Source organism: Humulus lupulus, chromosome 2 (assembly GCF_963169125.1).
Source record: "Humulus lupulus chromosome 2, drHumLupu1.1, whole genome shotgun sequence".
NCBI classification, from domain to species: domain Eukaryota; kingdom Viridiplantae; phylum Streptophyta; class Magnoliopsida; order Rosales; family Cannabaceae; genus Humulus; species Humulus lupulus.
Window position 1 is genome coordinate 49629372 of NC_084794.1, and position 12838 is coordinate 49642209.

The window sequence follows — 12838 nt, forward strand, 5'->3', positions numbered from 1 at the left end:
AATATTATTAATATGGTATTGAGAATTGGAAAATTTAATTCATTTGCATAATTAGGGCCTACACTAATAATTAGTTTGAACATTTAAATATTGAATATATGTTAAATACTAAATGCACATCTTCATATTCAAAGACAATAACTTACTATCTAAACCCTAATTTCAAAAATTATAATTAGATGTGTAAAATTTATTAATATACAAACCCTAATTTCGGCTATGCCTATTGTGGTTTACAATTAATATTGAAATTTTTTAGCATTAAAAATACAAAATAATTGCACATCTTAAATATGGTATTGAGAAGTGGGAATTGTTAATGCACATCTTCAGATTGAAAGATTCAAACACTATCTATATTATAGCATTTAGTAAATAATTAATTATTATATAAAAATATATTTTTTATCATTAATTTCGGCTACAAAAATATAGGGCTAATTATTGTGTCTTTTTTTCCAAAATTATAAATATGGTATTGAGAATTGGAAAATTTAATTCATTTGTATAATTAGGGCCTACACTAATAATTTACTTGAACAATTAAATATTGAATATAAGTTAAATATTAAATGCACCTCTTCATATTCAAAGAAAATAACTAACTATCTAAACCCTAATTTCGAAAATTATAATTAGATGTGTAAAATTTATTAATATACAAACCCTAATTTCGGCTATGCCAATTGTGGTTTACAATTAATATTGAAATTTTTTAGCAATAAATATACAAAATAATTGCACATCTTAAATATGGTATTGAGAAGTGGGAATTGTTAATGCACATCTTCAAATTGAAAGATTCAAACACTATCTATATCCTAGCATTTAGTAAATAATTAATTATTATATAAAAATACATTTTTTATCATTAATTTCAGCAATAACAATATAGGGTTAATTATTGTGTGATTTTTTTCAAATATTATAAATATGATATTGAGAATTGGAAAATTTAATTCATTTGCATAATTAGGGCCTACACTAATAATTAGTTTGAACATTTAAATATTGAATATATGTTAAATATTAAATGCACATCTTCATATTCAATGACAATAACTAACTATCTAAACCCTAATTTCGAAAATTATAATTAGATGTGTAAAATTTATTAATATACAAACCCTAATTTCGGCTATGCCAATTGTGGTTTACAATTAATATTGAAATTTTTTAGCAATAAAAATACAAAATAATTGCACATCTTAAATATGGTATTGAGAAGTGGGAATTGTTAATGCACATCTTCAAATTGAAAGATTCAAACACTATCTATTTCCTAGCATTTAGTAAATAAATAATTATTATATAAAAATACATTTTTTATCATTAAATTTCGGCTATAACAATATAGGGCAAATTATTGTGTTTTTTTTCAAATATTATAAATATGATATTGAGAATTGGAAAATTTAATTCATTTGCATAATTAGGGCCTACACTAATAATTAGTTTGAACATTTAAATATTGAATATATGTTAAATATTAAAGGCACATCTTCATATTCAAAGACAATAACTAACTATCTAAACCCTAATTTCGAAAATTATAATTAGATGTGTAAAATTTATTAATATACAAACCCTAATTTCGGCTATGCCTATTGTGGTTTACAATTAATATTGAAATTTTTTTGCATTAAAAATACAAAATAATTGCACATCTTAAATATGGTATTGAGAAGTGGGAATTGTTAATGCACATCTTCAAATTGAAAGATTCAAACACTATCTATATCCTAGCATTTAGTAAATAATTAATTATTATATAAAAATACATTTTTTATCATTAAATTTCGGCTATAACAATATAGGGCTAATTATTGTGTTTTTTTTCAAATATTATAAATATGATATTGAGAATTGGAAAATTTAATTCATTTGCATAATTAGGGCCTACACTAATAATTAGTTTGAACATTTAAATATTGAATATATGTTAAATATTAAATGCACATCTTCATATTCAAAGACAATAACTAACTATCTAAACCCTAATTTCAAAAATTATAATTAGATGTGTAAAATTTATTAATATACAAACCCTAATTTCGGCTATGCCTATTGTGGTTTACAATTAATATTGAAATTTTTTAGCATTAAAAATACAAAATAATTGCACATCTTAAATATGGTATTGAGAAGTGGGAATTGTTAATGCACATCTTCAAATTGAAAGATTCAAACACTATCTATATCCTAGCATTTAGTAAATAATTAATTATTATATAAAAATATATTTTTTATCATTAATTTCGGCTACAAAAATATAGGGCTAAATTTTGTGTCTTTTTTTCTAAAATTATAAATATGGTATTGAGAATTGGAAAATTTAATTCATTTGTATAATTAGGGCCTACACTAATAATTAGTTTGAACAATTAATTATTGAATATAAGTTAAATATTAAATGCACCTCTTCATATTCAAAGACAATAACTAACTATCTAAACCCTAATTTCGAAAATTATAATTAGATGTGTAAAATTTATTAATATACAGACCCTAATTTCGGCGATGCCAATTGCAGTTTACAATTAATATTGAAATTTTTTAACATTAAAAATACAAAATAATTGCACATCTTAAATATGATATTGAGAAGTGGGAATTGTTAATGTACCTCTTCAAATTAAAAGATTCAAAGACTATCTATATCCTGACATTTATTAAATAATCAATTATTATATAAAAATATATTTTTTATCATTATTTTTGGCTATTACAATATAGGGCTAATTATTGTGTTTTTTCAATATTATAAATATGATATTGAGAATTGGAAAATTTTATTCATTTGCATAATTAGGGCCTACACTAATAATTAGATTGAACATTTAAATATTGAATATATGTTAAATATTAAATGCACATCTTCATATTCAAAGACAATAACTAACTATCTAAACCTTAATTTCAAAAATTATAATTAGATGTGTAAAATTTATTAATATACAAACCTTAATTTCGGCTATGCCAATTGTGGTTTACAATTAATATTGACATTTTTTAGCAATAAAAATACAAAATAATTGCACATCTTAAATATGGTATTGAGAAGTGGGAATTGTTAATGCACATCTTCAAATTGAAAGATTCAAACACTATCTATATCCTAGCATTTAGTAAATAATTAATTATTATATAAAAATACATTTTTTAACATTAATTTCGGCTATAACAATATAGGGTTAATTATTGTGTTTTTTTTCAAATATTATAAATATGATATTGAGATTGGGAAAATTTAATTCATTTGCATAATTAGGGCCTACACTAATAATTAGTTTGAACATTTAAATATTGAATATATGTTAAATATTAAATGCACATCTTCATATTCAAAGACAATAACTAACTATCTAAACCTTAATTTCAAAAATTATAATTAGATGTGTAAAATTTATTAATATACAAACCCTAATTTCGGCTATGACAATTGTGGTTTACAATTAATATTGACATTTTTTAGCAATAAAAATACAAAATAATTGCACATCTTAAATATGGTATTGAGAAGTGGGAATTGTTAATGCACATCTTCAAATTGAAAGATTCAAACACTATCTATATCATAGCATTTAGTAAATAATTAATTATTATGTAAAAATACATTTTATATCATTAATTTCGGCTATAACAATAAATGGCTAATTATTGTGTTTTTTTAAAAATATTATAAATATGATATTGAGAATTGGAAAATTTAATTCATTTGCATAATTAGGGCCTACACTAATAATTAGTTTGAACATTTAAATATTGAATATATGTTAAATACTAAATGCACATCTTCATATTCAAAGACAATAACTAACTATCTAAACCTTAATTTCGAAAATTATAATTAGATGTGTAAAATTTATTAATATACAAACCCTAATTTCGGCTATGCCTATTGTGTTTTACAATTAATATTGAAATTTTCTAGCATTAAGAGTACAAAATAATTGCACATCTTAAATATGGTATTGAGAAGTGGGAATTGTTAATGCACATCTTCAGATTGAAAGATTCAACGACTATCTATATCATAGCATTTAGTAAATAATTAATTACTATATAAAAATATCTTTTATATCATTAATTTCGGCTACAAAAATATAGGGCTAATTATTGTGTCTTTTTTTCTAATATTATTAATATGGTATTGAGAATTGGAAAATTTAATTCATTTGTATAATTAGGGCCTACACTAATAATTAGTTTGAACAATTAAATATTGAATATATGTTAAATATTAAATGCCCCTCTTCATATTCAAAGACAATAACTAACTATCTAAACCCTAATTTCGAAAATTATAATTAGATGTGTAAAATTTATAAATATACAAACCCTAATTTCGGCTATGCCAGTTGCGGTTTACAATTAATATTGAAATTTTTTAACATTAAAAATACAAAATAATTGCACATCTTAAATATGATATTGAGAAGTGGGAATTGTTAATGTACCTCTTCAAATTAAAAGATTCAAAGACTATCTATATCCTGACATTTATTAAATAATCAATTATTATATAAAAATATATTTTTTATCATTAATTTTGGCTATTACAATATAGGGCTAATTATTGTGTTTTTTCAATATTATAAATATGATATTGAGAATTGGAAAATTTAATTCATTTGCATAATTAGGGCATACACAAATAATTAGATTGAACATTTAAATATTGAATATATGTTAAATATTAAATGCACATCTTCATATTCAAAGACAATAACTAACTATCTAAACCTTAATTTCAAAAATTATAATTAGATGTGTAAAATTTATTAATATACAAACCCTAATTTCGGCTATGCCAATTGTGGTTTACAATTAATATTGACATTTTTTAGCAATAAAAATACAAAATAATTGCACATCTTAAATATGGTATTGAGGAGTGGGAATTGTTAATGCACATCTTCAAATTGAAAGATTCAAACACTATCTATATCCTAGCATTTAGTAAATAATTAATTATTATATAAAAATACATTTTTTAACATTAATTTCGGCTATAACAATATAGGGTTAATTATTGTGTTTTTTTTCAAATATTATAAATATGATATTGAGAATTGGAAAATTTAATTCATTTGCATAATTAGGGCCTACACTAATAATTAGTTTGAACATTTAAATATTGAATATATGTTAAATATTAAATGCACATCTTCATATTCAAAGACAATAACTAACTATCTAAACCTTAATTTCAAAAATTATAATTAGATGTGTAAAATTTATTAATATACAAACCCTAATTTCGGCTATGCCAATTGTGGTTTACAATTAATATTGACATTTTTTAGCAATAAAAATACAAAATAATTGCACATCTTAAATATGGTATTGAGAAGTGGGAATTGTTAATGCACATCTTCAAATTGAAAGATTCAAACACTATCTATATCCTAGCATTTAGTAAATAATTAATTATTATATAAAAATACATTTTATATCATTAATTTCGGCTATAACAATAAATGGCTAATTATTGTGTTTTTTTTCAAATATTATAAATATGATATTGAGAATTGGAAAATTTAATTCATTTGCATAATTAGGGCCTACACTAATAATTAGTTTGAACATTTAAATATTGAATATATGTTAAATACTAAATGCACATCTTCATATTCAAAGACAATAACTAACTATCTAAACCTTAATTTCGAAAATTATAATTAGATGTGTAAAATTTATTAATATACAAACCCTAATTTCGGCTATGCCTATTGTGTTTTACAATTAATATTGAAATTTTCTAGCATTAAGAGTACAAAGTAATTGCACATCTTAAATATGGTATTGAGAAGTGGGAATTGTTAATGCACATCTTCAGATTGAAAGATTCAAAGACTATCTATATCATAGCATTTAGTAAATAATTAATTACTATATAAAAATATCTTTTATATCATTAATTTCGGCTACAAAAATATAGGGCTAATTATTGTGTCTTTTTTTCTAATATTATTAATATGGTATTGAGAATTGGAAAATTTAATTCATTTGTATAATTAGGGCCTACACTAATAATTAGTTTGACCAATTAAATATTGAATATATGTTAAATATTAAATGCCCCTCTTCATATTCAAAGACAATAACTAACTATCTAAACCCTAATTTCGAAAATTATAATTAGATGTGTAAAATTTATAAATATACAAACCCTAATTTCGTCTATGCCAGTTGCGGTTTACAATTAATATTGAAATTTTTTAACATTAAAAATACAAAATAATTGCACATCTTAAATATGATATTGAGAAGTGGGAATTGTTAATGTACCTCTTCAAATTGAAAGATTCAAAGACTATCTATATCCTGACATTTATTAAATAATCAATTATTATATAAAAATATATTTTTTATCATTAATTTTGGCTATAACAATATAGGGCTAATTATTGTGTTTTTTTCAAATATTATAAATATGATATTGAGAATTGGAAAATTTAATTCATTTGCATAATTAGGGCATACACAAATAATTAGATTGAACATTTAAATATTGAATATTTGTTAAATATTAAATGCACCTCCTCATATTCGAAGACAATAACTAAATATCTAAACCCTAATTTCAAAAATTATAATTAGATGTGTAAAATTTACTAATATGCAGACCCTAATTTCGGCTATGCCAATTGCGGTTTACAATTAATATTTAAATTTTTTAACATTAAAAATACAAAATAATTGCACATCTTAAATATGGTATTGAGGAGTGGGAATTGTTAATGCACATCTTCAAATTGAAAGATTCAAACACTATCTATATCCTAGCATTTTGTAAATAATTAATTATTATATAAAAATACATTTTATATCATTAATTTCGGCTATAACAATATAGGGTTAATTATTGTGTTTTTTTTCAAATATTATAAATATGATATTGAGAATTGGAAAATTTAATTCATTTGCATAATTAGGGCCTACACTAATAATTAGTTTGAACATTTAAATATTGAATATATGTTAAATATTAAATGCACATCTTCATATTCAAAGACAATAACTAACTATCTAAACCTTAATTTCAAAAATTATAATTAGATGTGTAAAATTTATTAATATACAAACCCTAATTTCGGCTATGCCAATTGTGGTTTACAATTAATATTGACATTTTTTAGCAATAAAAATACAAAATATTTGCACATCTTAAATATGGTATTGAGAAGTGGGAATTGTTAATGCACATCTTCAAATTGAAAGATTCAAACACTATCTATATCCTAGCATTTAGTAAATAATTAATTATTATATAAAAATACATTTTATATCATTAATTTCGGCTATAACAATAAATGGCTAATTATTGTGTTTTTTTTCAAATATTATAAATATGATATTGAGAATTGGAAAATTTAATTCATTTGCATAATTAGGGCCTACACTAATAATTAGTTTGAACATTTAAATATTGAATATATGTTAAATACTAAATGCACATCTTCATATTCAAAGACAATAACTAACTATCTAAACCTTAATTTCGAAAATTATAATTAGATGTGTAAAATTTATTAATATACAAACCCTAATTTCGGCTATGCCTATTGTGTTTTACAATTAATATTGAAATTTTCTAGCATGAAGAGTACAAAGTAATTGCACATCTTAAATAAGGTATTGAGAAGTGGGAATTGTTAATGCACATCTTCAGATTGAAAGATTCAAACACTCTCTATATTCTAGCATTTAGTAAATAATTAATTATTATATAAAAATATCTTTTATATCATTAATTTCGGCTATAACCATAAATGCCTAATTATTGTGTTTTTTTTCAAATATTATAAATATGATATTGAGAATTGGAAAATTTAATTCATTTGCATAATTAGGGCCTACACTAATAATTAGTTTGAACATTTAAATATTGAATATATGTTAAATACTAAATGCACATCTTCATATTCAAAGACAATAACTAACTATCTAAACCTTAATTTCAAAAATAATAATTAGATGTGTAAAATTTATTAATATACAAACCCTAATTTCGGCTATGCCTATTGTGTTTTACAATTAATATTGAAATTTTTTAGCATTAAGAATACAAAATAATTGCACATCTTAAATATGGTATTGAGAAGTGGGAATTGTTAATGCACATCTTCAGATTGAAAGATTCAAAGACTATCTATATCATAGCATTTAGTAAATAATTAATTATTATATAAAAATATCTTTTATATCATTAATTTCGGCTACAAAAATATAGGGCTAATTATTGTGTCTTTTTTTCTAATATTATTAATATGGTATTGAGAATTGGAAAATTTAATTCATTTGCATAATTAGGGCCTACACTAATAATTAGTTTGAACATTTAAATATTGAATATATGTTAAATATTAAATGCACATCTTCATATTCAAAGACAATAACTAACTATCTAAACCTTAATTTCAAAAATTATAATTAGATGTGTAAAATTTATTAATATACAAACCGTAATTTCGGCTATGCCAATTGTGGTTTACAATTAATATTGACATTTTTTAGCAATAAAAATACAAAATAATTGCACATCTTAAATATGGTATTGAGAAGTGGGAATTGTTAATGCACATCTTCAAATTGAAAGATTCAAACACTATCTATATCCTAGCATTTAGTAAATAAATAATTATTATATAAAAATACATTTTATATCATTAATTTCGGCTATAACAATAAATGGCTAATTATTGTGTTTTTTTTCAAATATTATAAATATGATATTGAGAATTGGAAAATTTAATTCATTTGCATAATTAGGGCCTACACTAATAATTAGTTTGAACATTTAAATATTGAATATATGTTAAATACTAAATGCACATCTTCATATTCAAAGACAATAACTAACTATCTAAACCTTAATTTCGAAAATTATAATTAGATGTGTAAAATTTATTAATATACAAACCCTAATTTCGGCTATGCCTATTGTGTTTTACAATTAATATTGAAATTTTCTAGCATTAAGAGTACAAAGTAATTGCACATCTTAAATATGGTATTGAGAAGTGGGAATTGTTAATGCACATCTTCAGATTGAAAGATTCAAAGACTATCTATATCATAGCATTTAGTAAATAATTAATTACTATATAAAAATATCTTTTATATCATTAATTTCGGCTACAAAAATATAGGGCTAATTATTGTGTCTTTTTTTCTAATATTATTAATATGGTATTGAGAATTGGAAAATTTAATTCATTTGTATAATTAGGGCCTACACTAATAATTAGTTTGACCAATTAAATATTGAATATATGTTAAATATTAAATGCCCCTCTTCATATTCAAAGACAATAACTAACTATCTAAACCCTAATTTCGAAAATTATAATTAGATGTGTAAAATTTATAAATATACAAACCCTAATTTCGGCTATGCCTATTGTGGTTTACAATTAATATTGAAATTTTTTAGCATTAAAAATACAAAATAATTGCACATCTTAAATATGGTATTGATGTAATATCCGTTTTCTCGAAAGGGTCATTTTATAATTTCGCCACTGAGAGTATTCTGTCATTTTACATATTTATGGGTTTAGGTATGTATGGATTCCAATGATAATAAAGATTCTCGATTTCTTACGTGAGTTAATTTAATTATTTATTTATGTTGTGAATGTTATTATTATTAGGAGCATAATAATATTAATAACATGATATGAATTCATTTTATTTCATTATACGATTTATTGCATTATTATTTAAATTGATTAAATAATGGTAATTGCATGTAATTATAAAATGACCATAATGTCCCTGTGTTTGAATTTAGTTGAGGGGCATTTAAATGACATTAGAATATGATTTCAAATGCAATTAACTGATTAAATTCGAAATTTAAATCAGCTATAATAATATCTCAATTTCTTTTATTTTTATTTTAAAAGAAATACAAGAAATTCCTTAAACATAGGGTTAGAATCGATCAACAACAACCAAGTGGTTAAGCCTTCGTTTCTCTTTGTTTAAGCACGATTTAGAAGACCTCTCAACAGTTAAAAATCGTGGGAAGAGAGGGAGAGTCGCACTAGTGGAAGAAAATAGACATTCTTGAATTTTTCTAGAGAGAGAAAGGGAGAATTCGGGTTTGTGAGCTCTAGGAAATTTCTGGGTGGTTTTGAGTGTTTGAAATATCTTTCCTATGATCTAAAGAACGTTTTTGACGTGACAAAAGGGGCTAGAAGGGTCGTTTTAAAAAATCACAAGTTTTCACCATTAAAGTGGGTGTTCTTGAATAATTTCGAATCTAAGAGAACATGGGAGGTTCCGGGTTTGTTTGAAGTATTTAGAAAGCTTAGAGGGACCCTAAGAGGTGTTTTGGACGTGAAGAAACGGATCAAAAATGCTCTGAAACAAAATCTTGTATTTTGGCCACCATTTTTGGCGGTACACCGGCGACGGGGAAGACAACCATGATCCGGCCATCATGGGTCGATTTTCTTGAGCTTCAAGGGTTATTTGAGGTGCTGGGATCTTTGGGAACAAATTCCAACCGGTTTGGAGTGTCAAAAACAAGTAGAAAGAGGAGTTCGAATCTTGCCGGCGACGGAGAAGAAGAAGATTCCGGCGAGGCTCCGGCGAACCCGATCTGGGTATTTATGGAGGAGCTAGCGGTCATCGAGGTGACGCAGCGAGTGGTTCGAGACACGTCAGCGGAAAACGCACTGTTTAAGGTAAGAAGAGTGGACATCTGCGTACAGGGTGTACGTTATGCGTGCGACCTTGTTTTCTTATTTGTTTACTTATGTAATTATTTTGTGACTTGAATTGTTGCATTAGGTTGACTAGCATGAGGATAGTGCTAGGAATTTTAGTTAGTAGACATGCTTAGATGATAGAGTAGGCGTGCTACTAGATTTTAGCTGCTTGTGTGAGTATAGCACTTGCAAGAATTATCTTGGGTGTGCATAACTCAGGATAATAGGATGCCACCACGGAACTGCCGAGTGTGAGTACAGCGCAGGCAGGGCAACGATGTCTCGAGGGAACGGCCGAGTGTGAGTACAGCGCAGGCTAGACTATGTGCCACCGTGGGAATGCCGAGTGTGAGTACAGCGCAGGCAAGGCAGATTACATTTCATGTCCGATCAACATGACTTGTTAGTATTTATGTGTGTGAGTGTAACTCACATTATGTTAGTGTGATATGGTGTTTATATATCACACGATGATTATTGTGCTTATGATATTTAGTTATGTTTAGTTTAAAGTTTATGTTTCTTGGTTTGGGGAGTTATGTCCTACATAGCTCTTCTTACTGGGCGTTAGCTCACGGGTACTCTGTGTGCAGGTAAAGGCAAAGCAAAGCAGTGAGTGGTGCGGGCTCGAGGCATGGACGAAACATGTTAGAGGCTGGGCTCCAGTTATTTTATGATTTTAGAAATAAATGTTATGTTTTTAAATTTTCAGACTTGAATGGTTATTTTCTTTATGTTTCGTTATTAAACCTAGCGTCCAACATTTTTATTTTTAAAATAATGAGATCTCATTGTCTGCTTAAATTTTAAATAAATATGTTCTCTTAGTGTCTTAAAATATTTATTGTTTATTATTTTTAAATGGACTCCCTAAGTAACGTCTCGGGAAATCGGGGCGTTACAATTGAGAAGTGGGAATTGTTAATGCACATCTTCAGATTGAAAGATTCAAACACTATCTATATCATAGCATTTAGTAAATAATTAATTATTATATAAAAATATATTTTTTATCATTAATTTCGGCTACAAAAATATAGGGCTAATTATTGTGTCTTTTTTTCCAAAATTATAAATATGGTATTGAGAATTGGAAAATTTAATTCATTTGTATAATTAGGGCCTACACTAATAATTTACTTGAACAATTAAATATTGAATATAAGTTAAATATTAAATGCACCTCTTCATATTCAAAGAAAATAACTAACTATCTAAACCCTAATTTCGAAAATTATAATTAGATGTGTAAAATTTATTAATATACAAACCCTAATTTCGGCTATGCCAATTGTGGTTTACAATTAATATTGAAATTTTTTAGCAATAAATATACAAAATAATTGCACATCTTAAATATGGTATTGAGAAGTGGGAATTGTTAATGCACATCTTCAAATTGAAAGATTCAAACACTATCTATATCCTAGCATTTAGTAAATAATTAATTATTATATAAAAATACATTTTTTATCATTAATTTCGGCAATAACAATATAGGGTTAATTATTGTGTGATTTTTTTCAAATATTATAAATATGATATTGAGAATTGGAAAATTTAATTCATTTGCATAATTAGGGCCTACACTAATAATTAGTTTGAACATTTAAATATTGAATATATGTTAAATATTAAATGCACATCTTCATATTCAATGACAATAACTAACTATCTAAACCCTAATTTCGAAAATTATAATTAGATGTGTAAAATTTATTAATATACAAACCCTAATTTCGGCTATGCCAATTGTGGTTTACAATTAATATTGAAATTTTTTAGCAATAAAAATACAAAATAATTGCACATCTTAAATATGGTATTGAGAAGTGGGAATTGTTAATGCACATCTTCAAATTGAAAGATTCAAACACTATCTATATCCTAGCATTTAGTAAATAAATAATTATTATATAAAAATACATTTTTTATCATTAAATTTCGGTTATAACAATATAGGGCTAATTATTGTGTTTTTTTTCAAATATTATAAATATGATATTGAGAATTGGAAAATTTAATTCATTTGCATAATTAGGGCCTACACTAATAATTAGTTTGAACATTTAAATATTGAATATATGTTAAATATTAAAGGCACATCTTCA

At 24.6% G+C, this 12838-nt stretch overlaps 1 protein-coding gene across 2 annotated transcripts; it reads left to right on the forward strand.

The window, feature by feature from the left end:
* The first annotated feature begins 9871 nt into the window (after window positions 1–9871).
* On the forward strand, window positions 9872–11554 carry LOC133817767 (uncharacterized). Of its 2 annotated transcripts, none has more exons than XM_062250369.1 (2): window positions 9872–10703; window positions 10947–11314. In XM_062250369.1, exons 1-2 carry the CDS (start codon window positions 10443–10445, stop codon window positions 10980–10982), a joined length of 297 nt encoding a protein of 98 aa, XP_062106353.1. In that variant the 5' UTR covers window positions 9872–10442; the 3' UTR covers window positions 10983–11314. The 2 variants fall into 2 exon arrangements, with proteins under 2 accessions (XP_062106353.1, XP_062106352.1); XM_062250368.1 differs by lacking the exon at window positions 10947–11314 and adding an exon at window positions 11321–11554 and having other exon boundaries at window positions 9888–10703.
* Window positions 11555–12838: the final 1284 nt, after the last annotated feature.